General features: G+C 38.8%; 1 protein-coding gene across 1 annotated transcript in view; it reads left to right on the forward strand.

The window, feature by feature from the left end:
• LOC110461458 (ryanodine receptor 2-like) overlaps positions 1–19861 on the forward strand; it is a 188043-nt gene that overhangs the window by 22372 nt on the left and 145810 nt on the right. Inside the window, exon 2 of the mRNA XM_021514914.1 lies at positions 19049–19171. Coding sequence (XP_021370589.1) covers positions 19049–19171 — 123 coding nt within the window. The remainder of the gene's footprint in view (positions 1–19048; positions 19172–19861) is intronic.

Below are 19861 nucleotides of genomic sequence, written 5' to 3' on the forward strand. Positions count from 1 at the left end.
CCCCAAACTGGAAGATAAAACCAATTTTACAAGGTCCCATCAAATGAATGAATTAAAGAAAACATAGAAACACAATAAATGACAGACTGAATTAGTGTGGAGAAGATTTTCACAGTGAAGGTGCAGGAGTGAAAGATACCAGTTTATTATATATAGCAAAGTACAGGAACTTCTACTGTCAATAGTGAAAGTCACATAATTCATCAGTCACAACATTTGTAAACACTTAAGCACAGGATTTTTTTTGTTTTGAAATTTTTGAAGGTGTTTTTATGAATAGAATTATTTTCAATAAATCCCTACTATCTTGAATTTTTCTTATACTATTACTTGAGGTATACATCTCTCGGAGGGTTGGTTATACTGACAGTATGTTGTAGCATTGTGATACCTATATATATATGTGAAAGTTGTATAAACATGTTCTGCAGACTTACGTCCCAATAACGTTCCTTTATACGGTTAGTTAAGTTTTCAATACCAATCTTGCTGTTAAGTTCAAGGCTCCTTGATTTGTTTTCCAGCTGCTCATTAACAGAAATCTCCATAGGGAGGTGTAGCCGAAAGGATACTGTACTTGTGATTGATTCGAAAACAGTGTTACGTCTGTGGCCTGGTAAACCAAGGGTAGACAATCTGTACTTGTTATAGAGTAACTCACCACTGGTTCACAAAGGCTACATGCCATGTAGTTAAACAATTGCTACATAAATGTTTAAAATTGATCCGCTCTCCAAGCACAGCAGCACTATACCAGGAAGAGGATGAATGAATTTGAGCACTCCTGTTGTGGCTTTTATCTGTTTAATGACTCAGACCTAGTAAGGACATATTAGGCCTTGTGAAAGCTTCAGTCTACCAATGTGTTATTGGATGTACATAGATTATTGTAAGGCTAACAACATATTGGGAAATATGAAATGTCCCGTGTCAGGCTACCAGTTTGTTAGTGAACATGTCACATTGATCAGGCTACCATTGTGCTTCTGAACATACAGGTTGAATTAAATACCTTTCGTTAATTTTGTTAATATCCATGTATCTTACGGTATCATGTTCCCATCAACGTATCTTCAGGTATCGCATCACTATCCACGTATCTTAAGGTATCACATTCCTTTCCACATATCTTTGGGTATCACGTTCCTTGCCACATATTTTTAGGTATAACGTTCCTATCCACGTATCTTTAGATATAGCGTTCCTTACCACGTATCTTTAGGTATCACGTTCCTTACCACGTATCTTTAGGCATCACGTTCCTTTCCACGTATCTTTAGGTATCACGTTCCTTACCACGTATCTTTAGGAATCACGTTCCTTTCGACGTTTCTTTAGGTATCACGTTCCCATCCACGTATCTTTAGGAATCATGTACCCATCCACGTACCTTAAGGTATCATGTTCTCTTATTTGAGAGATAGTGTAAAGATCAATACATTAAATGTTAAAGGAAACAAACATATTCTTGTTTTCTGTTTTTGATAAAAGATAATGAATACTCTTGTGCTTTCAAACGGCAGGGATGGAGAGGAAAAGTAATTGTTGAACGTACTAAAGTGTCTTTAAATTCTGTTAAATACGGAGCTATCTATTAGCAGCACGAGCCGTGTATCCTCCTGGTAGAGGCCATACATCAACTTCTATTGTGTTACCGGTTTGTTTACATGTACACACGCACATAGCCAAGTATACTACGTGCCAAGTGATACTGACAGTCTTCAGGAGTCTTCTTCTGATATGTTTTGCACCATGACCCCTAACAAGACGTTTGAAATCTTGATAAATTTTCAACAAGCAATTAAAGACATGTCAAATCAAGAGGGTTTCCTGAGATGTTTCTCATTATGAGTTTTAGTTGCCTAAAATGTCTATATTGTAGGTCTTAACATTTCATCAGAGAGACTGTCTACATATGGCAATGAACTCTGATGATAAATATCCACATATCTAATATTTGAAATAATGATTCTGATGCTAAACGTCCTCATATAGGTAACTCACACTTAAAATAAAACCTGTTTGGTATTTTATGAGACAAAATCAATCAATTCCTGTTTGTTATTATATCAAAATTGGGATTGTTTTCCGATCCAGTTTCATAGTAATTAATTGCATAAAAGTCAAATAAAATATAATGTATGAATTCAGACAGAAAAATCTGTTGTTTTGAAAGTCTTGCCTTCAGATTCAGACAGGCTGTGTGACTTAAAATATGATGGCAGAGGAAACTTGTGTCCCATGTGAGTGTTAGAATTGCTTTATAACTGTCTGCAATGCTCGCACCACATAGGCTGGGGAATGGTAGAAGATGAAATATGGAGTAGATAATTAACAGGTTATCTCCCCTGAAGAATTGTCCTGGGATTACCATGGTGATGTTTATCATGTGATGATTACAGCAGAACTCATTAAGTCCCTTTCAGAGACAGGAAGGCTGTAATTCAGTGAAACCATAAAATGTTGAGAATATGGAAGAAAACATTGCTACTTGTTCAGTATGTACAGAATACACTCAGTAAATATACTGTTAACCAAAGGCTATACTGAATTTTTCTCTTTGTGCCTGATTATGTCTACCCTCCATTGGGAGCCTGTAATAAGGTTTGATAAGATAGATGTGTCTTTATAGGCTAACAATATTTATGTACATAGACTTTATTTATGTACATAGCCAGTAGTTGTAGATCTCCAGGCTTGTGAGTCAGCCCATCTAAAATCAGATGTTACTCTGTCAAAAATGAAAGTCTGTTAGTGGGAGAAGTATTTGCTGTTATGTGTACCAGATTATTTACTGAAATGACAATTAATGCTTAAAGCTGCTGTAATCTGAGCATTGACCACAGGACATGGCTCTCCTGTTCTTTGGTTTGATAGCATAGATTTTCTACAGAGAAGCCATGCATTTGTTATGGTTTGAAAGGCTACAGTATTTTACTTGAATCTGTCATGTGACTTCCCAGGTATTGTGTTATTTCCTCACCATATCAACTGTGTTATCCAACCTCATATATAAATTACCTCCATCTATTTTTGAAATATATACAAAATCATTATATTATAGAAGTAAGCTTTGAATTTTAGATTAAATTTGTCAAAATTGAGATTTATATGAGCGACATTCATCGGTTTGACAGACAATTGGTCTCTGACTAGTACGTGATTAAGACACATTATATATCTGCTGACAGACGGTCACTGACTAGTACGTGATTAAGACACATTATGTATCTGCTGACAGACGGTCACTGACTAGTATGTGATTAAGACAAATTATATATCTGCTGACAGAGGGTCACTGACTAGTACGTGATTCAGACACATTATATATCTGCTGACAGACGGTCACTGACTAGTACGTGATTAAGACACATTATATACCTGCTGACAGAGGGTCACTAGTACGTGATTAAGACACATTATTTATCTGCTGACAGAGGGTCAATGACTAGTACGTGATTTAGACACCTTATATATCTGCTGACAGAGTGTCACTGACTAGTACGTGATTTAGACACGTTATATATCTGCCGACAGCTAGAGGCCAGGGTCACTGACTAGTATGTGAGTAAGACACATTATATATCTGTTGACAGAGGGTCACTGACTAGGTCGTGATTTAGACACGTTATATATCTGCTGCCAGAGGATCACTGACTAGTCCGTGATTAAGACACATTATATAGCTGCTGACAGAGGGTCACTAGTACGTGATTAAGACACATTATATACCTGCTGACAGAGGGTCACTAGTACGTGATTAAGACACATTATTTATCTGCTGACAGAGGGTCTCTTACTAGCATGTGATTAAGACAAATTATATATCTGCTGACAGACGGTCCCTGACTAGTATGTGATTAAGAACCATTATATACCTGCTGACAGAGGGTCACTAGTACGTGATTAAGACACATTATTTATCTGCTGACAGAGGGTCTCTTACTAGCATGTGATTAAGACACGTTATATATCTGCCGACAGCTAGAGGCCAGGGTCACTGTCTAGTATGTGATTAAGACACCTTATATATCTGCTGACAGAGGATCACTGACTAGTCCGTGATTAAGACACATTATTTATCTGCTGACAGAGGGTCTCTTACTAGCATGTGATTAAGACAAATTATATATCTGCTGACAGCTAGAGGCGAGGGTGACTGATTAGTATGTGATTAAGACACGTTATATATCTGCCGACAGCTAGAGGCCAGGGTCACTGATTAGTATGTGATTAAGACACATTATTTATCTGCTGACAGAGGGTCTCTTACTAGCATGTGATTAAGACAAATTATATATCTGCTGACAGCTAGAGGCCAGGGTCACTGACTAGTATGTGTTTAAGACACATTATATATCTGTTGACAGAGGGTCACTGACTAGGTCGTGATTTAGACACGTTATATATCTGCCGACAGCTAGAGGCCAGGGTCACTGATTAGTATGTGATTAAGACACGTTATACATCTGCTGACAGAGGGTCAATGACTAGTACGTGATTTAGACACCTTATATATCTGCTGACAGATGGTCACTGACTAGTACGTGATTCAGACACATTATATATCTGCTCACAGAGGGTCACTGACTAGTACATGAATAAGACACATTATATATCTGTTGACAGAGGGTCACTGACTAGTATGTGATTAATACACGTTATATATCTGCTGCCAGAGGATCACTGACTAGTACGTGATTTAGACACCTTATATATCTGCTGACAGATGGTCACTGACTAGAATGTGATTAAGACACATTATATAGCTGCTGACAGAGGGTCACTAGTACGTGATTAAGACACATTATATATTTGTTGACAGAGGGTCACTGACTAGTCCATGATTTAGACACGTTATATATCTGCTGACAGCTAGAGGCCAGGGTCACTGATTAGTATGTGATTAAGACACGTTATATATCTGCTGACAGAGGGTCACTGACTAGTACGTGATTTAGACACGTTATATATCTGCTGACAGCTAGAGGCCAGGGTCACTGTCTAGTATGTGATTAAGACACGTTATATATCTGCTGACAGAGGGTCAATGACTAGTACGTGATTTAGACACGTTATATATCTGCTGACAGAGGGTCACTGACTAGTACGTGATTTAGACACGTTATATATCTGCTGACAGCTAGAGGCCAGGGTCACTGACTAGTATGTGATTAAGACACGTTATATATCTGCTGACAGAGGGTCAATGACTCTGTTACGAACAGACAAACATAGTGACAAAAATCAATTTCCCCTTTACCAGAAATATGTGACAATGTAGGAATGATGTTTTTGGAATAGCACCTTAATTGGTTTTAGCTTAAAGTATCAGCTGTAAAATGTTTATAATGATAAACATGAAATTTAGGCTTTAGTATCATGTAAGTTCATTTCTTGAGCTTAGGAATTGGCTGTGGAATACAGTATTCCTGTGCTAAACAAAGCCTGACATATATATACCTCAAAGCAACAGTGTGGACAGTGCCAATCCGCCAGCCACAGAGTTCAACGGTCTATAACACAGATTTGTCCAATTCATTTATCAGCTCTAGTATATAGCCTTAATGGGGTTATGTTTCCCTATGGTACAGCAAAGTGACTCAAAAATGAAACCCATCTTCTAGAGCAAATGAAATTATTCTTTATGTCTGACTGTAGAAGTAAATGACCAGAATATGAAAAAGAAAAAATGGCTAGACAATATGTCACATATCAATGTCTGGACCTCAACTCAAAATCAAGGTCAGAAATTCATCAGTAGACAATATGTTCCATTGCACTGATTGATCATGACAGGACCATCACCTCGTGGTCAAGGTCAATAGTTGAACAGTTAACAATATGTCACATGGCACTCTCAGGACTGTCACCTAAAGGTCAAGGTCAGCAGTTCATCATTAAAAAATATGTCGCTAACAATTTGAAAAAATGTAAAAAAAAATAACTCCTTTTTCCCCATAAGCTTGCAGTCTAAACTCTTTGACCTGGGCTACATTTTGTTTAACTCTTGTCGTCTTTGGGAAAGGTGAGAAGTATTTATTGTTTTGTTGATTATTTTGTTTGAATGGATGAAACAAATGTAATAAGTATGCTAGCCTCGCTGACAAGCCGTCAGTGAACTACTGGTCCAGTGAATAACTATACACTGCAGTCACAGTATCGTAACTCAGGATACTGAAGCTGTCAGCTGTAGGAATACCTACTGGCTGATATTTGACCAAGCTGTTTTGAATCAGGGAGGTGGCTCCAGGCACATCTTACAGAGTGTTGTTGATTAGCATAGCATTGGAACAATGAGGAGGTTGACACATCGGTTTTATGACCCTTCCTATCCAATTAATGTCCCCAACATTTCTTCTTCTTCTCATTAAGACACTTATAGGCAGCATAATAACAAGTTTCACTGCAGGTTGAGTGGACAAAAATGATGTTCATTTGGAAGCAGGTACACATTATAATTGATAACTTCTGTGGTGACTAATTATATCACTTGTGACTACCCGTCTTGTTATAAAACTTGTTGGAATATTATCAAAGCTTTTTAAGGTAACATCACTGGTGGACATTTGTCACATGTTACGTAGTTTTCTTTGTGGATCACTTACATTTCACACAACATAAAATCTGTATCTTTTCTCTGTACACAAAGATTTTTTTTAAATTAAACGTTAAGGAGACAATGTTTCACTTATTAGAGAGTTTCCAAACTGACCTGCCATCGTAATGTGAGAGTTTCCAAACTAACCTGCCGTCGTAATGTGAGAGTTTCCAAACTGACCTGCCGTCGTAATGTGAGAGTTTCCAAACTGACCTGCCGTCGTGATGTGAGAGTTTCCAAACTGACCTGCCGTTGTGATGTGTCTGTCCCTAGTTTGTTCCTCAGCTGCTGCTCCGTGGCAACACCTGGTTACCCGGTGATACGGTGTCATTACCACTCTGTTATTGATGTATCAAACTGTATACATATTGTATGTAGTAGTGACGGTTACATTTCCTCCCAGCACTGTCTCATTCATTGTTTATAACAGACTTGTAAAAGTCCTATTAGCAGTCAAGTTTGAGTGGTTAATGACAATGTTGTAGCTTTCAATATTGTCCGCTTTTTGAAGGGTTAATTATTGATCTGCCCCTGGCTGATACTGAACATCGTGTTAGAACTAGAGAGTCTCTGCTGTATGATTGATGCCAGCTATGGCTTGTGGGAGATGTCAGATACTTCACTTTTATATCCCAGACATCAGAAATATCAAACAGCAGTAACTGGCCGATATTTGTGTAATCACTGTTCTCCAAAGAAAATCTTTTTGTTGCACATGTCCATGCATGACAGCTGAGTACAATTGCTGCTAGAGGAGGCTGCTGATGAGGAGGCTGATGATGATTTGGAGGCCTACTCATGCTTGACATTTGACCTCAATCACATGGTTGATGACAACACGTAGCATTGTCAGGTTAGCTATTGGAATACCATAACTCTGTCAACCAGACACAATCTGATGTAGCTGGTATTAATTTATTATCAGCTGGAGTTATGCCTGGGTACAGACTGTGATGGACAGCAGTTGATGGCACCTTGTTATCTCCCATGTCTTGGATTAGAGGGATTCGCGCCCTCACCCAGTTTTATGCCAGAGTTGGAACATCCAACACCATTCCTGTGGATTCCTGTACAGACATCTTCTCTAGAGCAGTCGAAGGAGTGAGACCAGATCCCTCCTGGCTGTCTGATGGGCACACTAAAACGACCTGCCTTCATAGTTATACTGCTGTCCCAGGAATTAGTGCTGTTAAAAGTGGGAGTCACTTTAATGCGAATGTTATTCACAATTTGAAATTTTGCCATCAACTGCCTACATGTTTAGTGTATCAGAAATTTTAATTTTTATCTCACATTCTTCCTGATGCAGGAGTGAACATTTGAGAATACACGAAGCTTTTTACGGAAGATTGTTTATCGTGTAATGTATGTGCAGACCAAATATAGCTAGTATGTTTAATAATTCCTGTGTCCATTTTGTTTTGTGTAATTGATTGGATTATATATAAGCCTGCTTTCTATCGGGTGCTACATGATCTATTGGAGATTACTGGTTTTTTTTGTAAATAACTGACACCAAATTAAGGAAAGAAGAGGTATTATTGGATGCGGCCATATGTGGCTATCCTCGAGGGCAGATCAGTGTTAATGTAGCTATTGATATACATAGACCTAATTTATTGGTGGTGAGGAAGGCGATTGACTTCTCTCGCATGCTTTATGACAAGGAGAGCAAACTATTCCAGACATTGCAGCTTATACTGTGTCGATGGATACTCAACACTAAGTTTACTTTTTTCTGTGGATCATACTTCAACTTTGGTTTTTAACCTCAAAGCAGCAGTACACTGTTAGCAAGGAAAGTAGAAGGACGTTACACCAGTCGTGAATGTTCAGTGCTCGTCCATGTGGCAGTAACATCATTGCCTGGCCACCAGCGGCGATTCCTGTGAAGTAAAAGTACAGGTGAAAGAGAAAAAAGTATTTGAGTTCCTGGTCTGCAAAGTATACTGTCAGATCTTTAAAAGTGATTTAATTATTTTTGTTTGTTCAGTCTGAGAACTCCCACGCCACGCTTCTGTCCGTTCCAACTCAATCATTGATAAAACGTACTGAAAATTGCAGTCAACAAACATTAGTAAGAAACCTATATGATGTGTAGAGGCTGTATAGGCCCGTGTTGTGCATATCAAACTTCTGAGTGCACCTGATCACTGTTCTCCAGACCAGATGTATGCATACGGATAAAACCTGTTGTTATTAGTATTGATCCATCAAAATGGTTGTGAAAAATGAGCTGGAGGAATACGAGGAAGAATCAACGTCCATTATTCGATGCGTAAGTATCTCTTGACCATTGGTGTGACCTCTGTTATTCTAAGCTGAGTCTATCAAGGTGATAATTGAAAACCTCTTAGGCACTAGGCTTCCCTGAATTCTGTCATAAATTTGTCGACAATTTAATCGAACCTAGTATAAATGAAGTTATGTTAGATTATGTTGGAGATCCTAGGGAAGGGATTAGAGAAGAAACATCTGGAGTGAGCTGGATGGGAGTTGGAGAGGGAGTTGAAGAGAAGGAATTAGATCAAGGGATTAGGGAGTGCATGAGTGGTGTTGGAGGGAGAGGGGTTCTATAGCAAATGATTCTGGAATCAGTGGGGGAGGGGGATGGTCCAAAGGAAGGGATTATAACAGCTGATATGTGATTGAAGGGAAGAGAAGTCCTAGGGAAAGGATTATAGAAGGAAAATCAGGAATGAGGGGGAGGGGTTGGAGGAAAGGGATACAATGTGGGGAGGGGGTCCTTGGTAAAGGATTATAACAAGACTGGAGGAGATAGGTTTCCTAGGGAAGAGATTTAGGTTAGGAGATTTGGGAGTGAGGGAGGATGCAGTACCAGCTTTTATAACTGATGAACATATTTTGTATGTTGGTTAATTTATCTCTGTAACAGTATCAACATGTGTGTTACATGTACATGTTATGGGCAGGGTAACAAAGCTCTGTTGGATGTTTGAAGTAATACAAAGGTGTAGGTATAGCTGGTAGTGAGGCTTCATTGATGAAATCCTTTGTTTTATCCAATAAAATAATATGTGATTCAAATTGGATGTTTTATCAGATAGGGTAAAACTAGGGATAGCAGACGGTAGAAACACCACATGATTAGCTGTTTCTATGGCTACTTCATCATAACCTTGAACTTTGACCTGAAAACAATTACCTCCTGCACCTTGATCTGGTATAAAAGTTACTAGTTTGAAAAGTCTTGTTCCTATGGGAACATTTTTAAAAGTGTGTGGTATTTTGTGTTATGGAAGGTCTTAATTACAATGCTGAAACCTATAGCCAATACTTGACACTGCTGACCTTGAACTAAAGGTTACGTATGGTTGGTGTGTTAAAGGTTCAATGGTTGATATGTATCAAAGCTTGTTAATGGTGTGAAGTTTTTTCTGTATTTCTGTGCTCATTGTTCACAAGGGCGACTTTTGTCCAGCTGTAGGGTGCATCAACTCATTACCAAAACAAAAACAGTACCCCTCCCCTCGACCTCTCATCCACACTCTCCAGACTCCCCCAGCCAACCCCCTTCAGGAAAGGCAATTGTATGGGCCTTACCAGGATAAAAAGTGCAACAATATTTGTGGAAGTAAAGAAACTAAAGGAAGAATGTTTTTATAAGACTAAGTGTTGCATTATTTAGAGAACTGAGTAATTGTCCTAAGACTTAGTGTTGCGTTATTTAGAGAACTGAGTAATTGTCCAAAGACTAAGTGTTGCGTTATTTAGAGAACTGAGTAATTGTCCTAAGACTAAGTGTTGCGTTATTTAGAGAACAGAGTAATTGTCCTAAGACTAAGTGTTGTGTTATTTAGAGAACTGAGTTATTGTCCTAAGACTAAGTGTTGCGTTATTTAGAGAACTGAGTAATTGACTAAGTGTTGCGTTATTCGAGAAATATTTATTGGTACACAAGTGCAGATGTTCATACAAGGTTCAGTTTCTGATTTAGCCCAGTTCCTAAACGTATATAAACATGTGGGCAGATTGATCCTGATTATGACTACTGGTGAGGACATCACCTATTCATGTGGCTTTATTGCCCTTGGGATGGGGATAGAGTTGATAGCTGTGAGGGTCCTAAACCCACAGTGTAAATTAGTTAAACATATTAGCATGTAGGGCTGCCCAGGGACTGATCAGACCCATTAATAGACATATAGCTCGAATCTTCATCCCCAAAATATTGACCATACTAGATATAAAATGTTCGCTCGTATTTACACTGATGTACTATACTAAATATGTCAACTGATCTCGTCATACACTTCTTTTCCAACTGATGTTTTATTATAATTGGTGTCAATGTCATTGTTTTATTTTTAATTAATTAATGAATATAGTTAAATCTGTTTTAAGACACTAGGGAAGACTCAAAAGTTTCATTTACATGGTAATTTAAATAAGAGTATTAATTTATTATAGTTTTCTATTGAGATAAGAAATGGCAGTCATAACTCGGTGGGAGGCTTGTTCTCTTGAGAAGATTTGGCTGTTTATATATTAAATTCACATGCATATATGTTTGGACTTAATATAACAAGATCATTTCGGTTTGATAACAATGAAAATTTGTTAAATGGGGCAGAATTGCACTATTTTGCTGATCATAGCCTTTTGTGGCTATACCAGAATATATTACTCCAAATTCTAGGTGTATTTTTACAGTGCATCTCTGAAGACAGTAAACACAGAATAGATTGTGACTGCATGCTGTTGATTCAGATAAGAGCAAACAGGAATAACCAATTTGTCTAGAAGGAAACTGTGTCCTCCATGTAAATCAATTGTACTGTATTTATAGAGGTCATTATATGGATCAGATAGTCACAAAATTGTGGTTTTAATCATAGAAGTTTTGGGATGAAGATATTGATCATAAGAAGCAGACACAATATCTTTCATTGTAACAAAGCAATTTCATCTGCTAACTGCACACGAACATGACTGAGTGTATTAATTGTTTGGCTATAAAGACACATGTTACCGCTCAGAGAGACTATACCTGCCACTGTTAATACGTCTTATAATAGAGACCAGGGCCCATCGCCTCAAAGCCTGGTTAGCTTAACGATCAATCATTGCTCACGTATCTTTAATGTTGTATTTTGAAATTCAGCACTAAAACTGTATGTTATGTATAAGATTTAAAATGTACTGTCCCAAGACAAGAAATATCAAAATGTATGTTAGTGTTCAGCTATCCCTTTTGAAACTGTTTTTTGAAAGTATTAATGGCTGATCATCAGAGATTGAACTACCAGAGTCAGGTGTACTATAGATTACATCACTCACAGACACATGGAGTATGTAAAGGTTGAGGTATCCTTGTGCAGCATTTCATTCAGTACATATAGGATATACCCACTTGTACAATTATAAGGGTCTGATAGGATGCACTCAATTGTTTTTTTCACTAAAATTAAAAATCTAAAAGCAAGAACTTAAATCTACTTTCATAGTTTAACTTTATCTTATTTTGGTACAAATGTGGACAGGGAAGGACTGATGTTTAAGGAATTCCTGTTAAGGAACGTTTTTGAAACTGTGGCCTGATTATAATGGCTCTCTGACGTCATTGAAACATTGGAATACTTAATTATTCCTTAGAATGATAACCTGCTAAGGTAGTAATTCTATTACTGTCAGATTTTGATTTGCATGCAAGAAATAACTGACTTTTCATCTAAATGTTACTTAATTATTGTGAATTAGCAACTGTTATTGGTTTTCCTCTGCAGTGGCCTTGAGTGCTGACGTAATCAAATGAAAGTAAATTCATTGATAAAACAACAAGACAAAATTAGGCAGCAATAATAGGCCCATTTGTAGCAATTTCTGGGTGAACTATTAGACCTCCGAAAAGTCATTTTACAAAACTAATGTGCACACACTACTGTTAAAGGACACAATGTATCAGATTACTATGGTAAATCATATTTCACCGGTTGACTACAAGGAATGAGCAGCTGACTACAAGGAATGAGCGTGAATAGTTTTCTCTAATGGTTCGCCCAGTAGGTGGCACACCTGTATTGGCATGACAGGCACGTGCAGCTGGTGAGCTGGCAAGTCAGTTCATGATCAGGGCAACGCACTGGTCAGGACTGACAGTTTAATTTTGTATTTAATTTTCTCATACTTATGATACTATGTACATTGATTCTGATAGTAATTAACCAGGACGATGGAAGTGTTTGTGTTAATGTGAATTTGATAATTAAATGGCATCACTGGTGCAGGCCGGTGCATTGTGAACAGCATATGGGTGTTTGTTGTTGCCACCTGGGGAGTGGGTCATTGTAGATGATGTGTTAGAATAGCTGACAGACTTGAATCAATATTCTAGGAAACTGAACATTGGGCCTGGGTAGAAATGATCACTGGGCCTGGGTAGAAATGAACATTGGGCCTGGGTAGAAATGATTATTGGGCCTGGGGTAAATGCACATTGGGCCTGGGTAGAAATGATCATTGGGCCTGGGTAGAAATGATCATTGGGCCTGGGTAGAAATGATCATTGGGTCTGGGTAGAAATGAACATTTGGCCTGGGTAGAAATGAACATTGGGCCTGGGTAGAAATGAACATTAGGCCAGGGTAGAAATGAACATTGGGCCTGGGTAGAAATGATCATTGGGCCTGGGTAGAAATGAACATTGGGCCTGGGTAGAAATGATCATTGAGGTGTTCTTTTGCATTAGCTCAAGTAAGGAGATGGGTCAAGCCTGCTATAGACACAGGTCAAGGAAAAGGTCAAGGTTCATAGACATAAGTCTAGGGATAACAGGTTACAGACACAATACAGGGGTACAGGAGTCAAAGATGCAGGCCCGTGGGCACAGGAGTCTTAGACACAGGTCATGGGGCACAGGGGTCTTAGACAAAGGCCATGGGTATAGGGGTCATAGACACAGGTCAGGGGTACAGGGGTCATAAACACAGGTCTCAGGGGACACAAGGGTCATAGCCACAGGTCAGGAGCACAGGGGTCATAGACACAGGTAAGGAGCACAGGGGTCATAGACACAGGTCAGGGGTACAGGGGTCATAGACACAGGTCTCAGGGGGCACAAGGATCATAGCCACAGGTCAGGAGCACAGGGGTCATAGACACAGGTCAGGAGTACTAGTACAGGGGTCATAAACACAGGTCAGGGGTGAATTGCCTCTTACCTAAAATGTTTCACATGTTCTTGTGGTGTTGAATACTTTTGAAATTTAGTCAGTGTTTCAATGTCTGAATTAGAATGTGTCAGAATCTCAGTGTCTGAATGTCTTAATGTACAAGCCCTACTTTTCCTGGCCTCGAGTCAGACTGAAGACAACTTGCTGCCAAAGTCCATGACTTATATCTATTACCAATAAATTTGACAACTTCATATTGTCTACACTGTTTGAATTACTTCCCATTTCCATATACCAATTTTAAGTAACTTGTATCCTACAAACATATTTGTAAGAATTAAGTGTTATATTTGTATTTACCGTTGATATGACTTCTTCAACAGATGGTATATTATACTGAAGTTTTCTATTAGAAGACCTAGACATTCACTGAAGCCCCTAGACTTGTTTCATCAGTGTTACATGAAATAAGAGCCCTTTTCAGATTGTCTAGAGTATTACATATATTGGTTTGAGTCAAAGACAATCAATTGCTTTTCTCAATATCAGAAGAAAATATCAGGAAGGAAATGAAGTTTTACATTGATTTGTTGGTAGGTTTTGTTTTACAGATTGTACGTGTCCTACAGTCAGACTGACACAACTTGCTACCTGAGTCCTACTGGTCCTGGCCTCAAGTCAGACTGACACAACTAAGTCCTACGTGTCCAGGCCCCTAGTCAGACTGACACAACTAAGTCCTACTGGTCCGGGCCACTTGTTCCTTGTCAGCCTGACACAACTTGTGAATTTAATGGACAGCCTGATGGAGGGCTTGTTTTACTGGGCCATTGATCTGGGCAGGATTTACAGTGGCCCACCAATAAGATGGATAGGTCTGTACTCCATCCTACATCAGCTTGCCAGCCCTATTTACTGTATCTCTTATTGCAGACCATCTTGTGTTGTATCTTACACACAAATGTTCTTTTAGAGTTCATGCTGTGCTTTTTCATTTTATGAAGATTAGTAGAAGGATAGTCATGTACAAAAATAAGTATTGGCAATATACTATTTTGGATGTTGGTAGTTGTGTAATATCTGGGTGGTATAAGTGGTGAAAAATCAAGATAAAATTTCACGAGTGCCTACATCAGTATGGGTCTTTGGTACGGTATATAGGTGATCAAACACTTTTGTACTAATTAGCCAGTAATAGACAAGATTGGATAAGTGTGGTAGACAAACCTTGTTGGAGGTACTCTCGCCCCTGTGATGGTGGCTTGTGACAGAGCATAGTTATTTAGTGTGACATTGATTTTATAACCAGGAAATAAGTTTTAATTGGATGTGGATTATCATCCTCCCTGTGAAGTCATGTTTCAGTTTACTGTCAATGTACTGATCACAGCACATGCTCAGTTTACAGTCAATGTACTGATCACATCACATGCTCAGTTTACTGTCAACATACTGATCACAGCACACACTCTGTTTACTGTCCACGTACTGATCACAGCACACACTCAGTTGACTGTCAATGTACTGATCACAGCACACACTCAGTTTACTGTCAACATACTGATCACATCACATGCTCAGTTTACTGTCAACGTACTGATCACAGCCCACGCTCAGTTTACTGTCAATGTACTGATCACACCACACGCTCAGTTTACTGTCAATGTACTGATCACAGCACACACTCTGTTTACTGTCCACGTACTGATCACAGCACACACTCAGTTGACTGTCAATGTACTGATCACAGCACACACTCAGTTTACAGACAATGTACTGATCCCAGCACACGCTCAGTCTACTGTCAATGTACTGATCACAGCACACGCTCGGTTTACTGTCAATGTACTGATCACAGCACACTCTCTGTTTACTGTCAACGTACTGATCACAGCACACTCTCAGTTTACAGTCAATGTACTGATCACAGCACATGCTCAATTTACTGTCAAAGTACTGATCACAGCACACACTCTGTTTACTGTCAACATACTGATAGTTTACTGTCAAAGTACTGATCACAGCACACGCTCAGTTTACTGTCAAAGTACTGATCACAGCACACACTCTGTTTACTGTCCACGTACTGATCACAGCACACACTCAGTTGACTGTCAATGTACTGATCACAGCACACACTCTGTTTACTGTCAACATACTGATAGTTTACTGTCAAAGTACTGATCACAGCACACACTCTGTTTACTGTCCACGTACTGATCACAGCACACACTCAGTTGACTGTCAATGTACTGATCACAGCACACACTCTGTTTACTGTCAATGTACTGATCACAGCACCCACTCTGTTTACTGTCAACGTACTGATCACAGCACACTCTCAGTTTACAGTCAATGTACTGATCACAGCACACACTCTGTTTACTGTCCACGTACTGATCACAGCACACACTCAGTTGACTGTCAATGTACTGATCACAGCACACACTCAGTTTACTGTCAACGTACTGATCTGTCAATCTACTGATCACAGCACACGCTCAGTTTACTGTTAACATACTTATCACAGCACACACTCAGTTTACTGTCAACATACTGATCACATCACATGCTCAGTTTACTGTCAACATACTGATCACAGCAAATGCTCAGTTTACTGTCAATGTACTGATCGCAGCACACACTCTGTTTACTGTCAACGTACTGAACACAGCACACACTCAGTTTACTGTCAACATACTGATCACATCACATGCTCAGTTTACTGTCAACGTACTGATCACAGCCCACGCTCAGTTTACTGTCAATGTACTGATCCCAGCACACGCTCAGTCTACTGTCAATGTACTGATCACAGCACACGCTCAGCTTACTGTCAATGTAATGATCACAGCACATGCTCAGTTTACTGTCAACGTACTGATCACAGCCCACGCTCAGTTTACTGTCAATGTACTGATCACAGCGCACACTCTGTTTACTGTCAACGTACTGATCACAGCACATGCTCAGTTTACAGTCAATGTACTGATCACAGCACACACTCTGTTTACTGTCCACGTACTGATCACAGCACACACTCAGTTGACTGTCAATGTACTGATCACAGCACACACTCAGTTTACTGTCAATGTACTGATCAAAGCACATGTTTCAGTTTACTGTTAACATACTGATCACAGCACACATTCAGTTTACTGTCAATGTACTGATCACAGCACACACTCTGTTTACTGTCCACGTACTGATCACAGCACTCACTCTGTTTACTGTCAATGTGCTGATCACAGCACATGCTCCGTTTACTGTCAACGTACTGATCTGTCAATGTACTGATCTGTCAATGTACTGATGACAGCACACACTCTGTTTGCTGTCAACGTACTGATCACAGCACATGCTCAGTTTACTGTCAACGTACTGATCACAGCACACACTCTATTTACTGTCAACTTTCTGATCACAGCACATGCTCAGTTTACTGTCAACATACTGATCACAGCACACACTCTGTTTACTGTCAACGTACTGATCACAGCACACTCTCAGTTTACAGTCAATGTGCTGATCACAGCACATGCTCAGTTTACTGTCAATGTACTGATCACAGCACACGCTCTGTTTACCGTCAATGTACTGATCACAGCACACACTCTGTTTACTGTCAACGTACTGATCACAGCACACTCTCAGTTTACAGTCAATGTGCTGATCACAGCACATGCTCAGGTTACTGTCAATGTACTGATCCCAGCACACACTCAGTTTACAGACAATGTACTGATCCCAGCACACGCTCAGTTTACTGCCAACGTACTGATCACAGCACATGCTCGGTTTACTGTCAATGTACTGATCACAGCACACACTCTGTTTACTGTCAACTCACTGATCACAGCACACCCTTAGTTTACTGTCAATGTACTGATCTGTCAATGTACTGATCACAGCACACTCTCAGTTTACTGTCAATGAGATTCATACCATGTTTTTCAGTAGCCTAGTTTGATTTACGGAATATTAATAAACCTTCAGATGCTATTTAAGTCAATTTTTAAAGGTCTTATATCTGTATACATGATAACTGAATGTGGTTATTAATGATTCAACAAAAATGGTACACAGTCTATATTTTGACCATTAATAAGGACAAGTTCATTAACAGGGCAGATTTGTTTTATAAGAGAGCTGCAAATATTGGAGTTTTACACCATACATTTCTAAACCCATGCAGTAAAAGCATAAAGTAAGGAGATAACACAGTAATCAGAATCATTAGTATTTCCTCACTGAGGTCTCATTGCAAAGTGTATCCACTGAGACTCGAACCCAGGTCTACAGATCAATCCTCTAGTTTGTTACTGAGTGAACTGAAGGGAACTCCTCTCAGGGTCTGAGTGACAGATAACTACAGAGTTCAGCAGTCACTCTGGGTATATCTGTCTAATAGAGATGAGGTAAATCGTGTGAGACAGTTATGTCACCCTGTCTAATCTATAGTCACACACGAATGTCCTTGTTTAAGATAATTGACTACTGTATGTACCTGTACACTTGTTATAATGTCATCAACATCAGGGTTGCTAGTATAGGTTTGTATTGGTACCGTTGATGATTGCTTTATCGTACCCAACAGTACAATTAGCTTTAATGAGAAAAAAGTCATTGAAGAAACAAAATTATTCTTTCCAACAAGTATAATAATGACTAGCCAATAACAAATTGACACATACACACATATCAGCCTGTATGGGATTAGGTTCAGCACTATGTCAACAATTTATAGGCAAGCTCTGTGGAACAATCCATTAAGTAATTGAATCATAGACCATAACAATTGATCATTTGATTCCCATACACGACAAGCATCTGTCTGGTTAATTGATGGCTGAATCTGGGTCTGCAGGAAGCTTTATGGTGATGAGTGTACTGTAGTGGATCGAGGGATATAAGGAACATGGTTCTGTGTGATCTGTGGCCTGACCTGGAACAGGGTGGTCAAGTTTGCCAATACATTCAGGTCACTTAAAATGTCACGGTGCACTTTTTTGTGTTATTAAATGTTACATTACAATATTAGCATTACCTGACATCCCCTCGGAACTTATAAGACAAGACTACTAACTTCAGCTTTGAATTAAAATCCATTTACGAAGTTTGTCTATATCCTTTATTTATCTAAATTATTGAACCATGATTTACACTATATTCTACATACATTACATGTTAGAAATGCATTAATGGAATTTTGTCCACATATCAGCTGATGTTTTACAATGATTTTTATTTGAATTTCATTAAAATCAAACAACTACCTGTAATGATACTGACAAAAGTTTATTTCTGTTAACAGGATGATACAGTCTGTCTGAGCTGTGTGACATCCTCGCGGGAAAGTAGTACAACAGAACGAGTATGTCTGGCTGCAGAAGGATTTGGGAACCGCACTTGTTTCCTGGAAAATGTATCAAACAAGGTAAGATTCCCTCGCTTTGCCATAGAGGTGAAATTTTGTTTTTCTTTCACGGTCAGATTAAACATTGAATTACCTCCCCTTGCAATAGGCGTGAATTGTTGTCATTGCACTCATGGTCAGATAAAACATTTTATTACCTCCCCTTGTTGTAAGTGACAAATATTGTTATCTATTCATGGTCAGGTTAAACATTTAATTGCCTCCCCTTGTTTTAGGTGTGAAATATTGTCATCTATTCATGGTCAGATTAAACATTTGATTACCTCCCCTTGTTATAGGTGTGAAATATTGTCATCTATTCATGGTCAGATAAAACATTTGATTACCTCCCCTTGTTATAGGTGACAAATATTGTCATCTATTCATGGTAAAAAACCCCACATTAAATTACCTCCCCTTGTTATAGGTGTGAAATAATGTCATCTATTCATGGTCAGATTAAACATTTGATTACCCCCCCTTGGTATAGGTGTGAAATATTGTCATCTATTCATGGTAAAAAAACCACATTAAATTACCTCCCCTTGTTATAGGTGTGAAATAATGTCATCTATTCATGGTCAGATTAAACATTTGATTACTCCCCTTGGTATAGGTGTGATCTATCCATGGTCATATTAAACATTTAATTACATCCCCTTGTCACAAACATGAGATTTTGTCTAATCATTCCAGGTCAGAATTGTCAAA

The sequence above is a fragment of the Mizuhopecten yessoensis genome, unplaced genomic scaffold (genome assembly GCF_002113885.1).
Source record: "Mizuhopecten yessoensis strain PY_sf001 unplaced genomic scaffold, ASM211388v2 scaffold10621, whole genome shotgun sequence".
NCBI classification, from domain to species: Eukaryota; Metazoa; Mollusca; class Bivalvia; order Pectinida; family Pectinidae; genus Mizuhopecten; species Mizuhopecten yessoensis.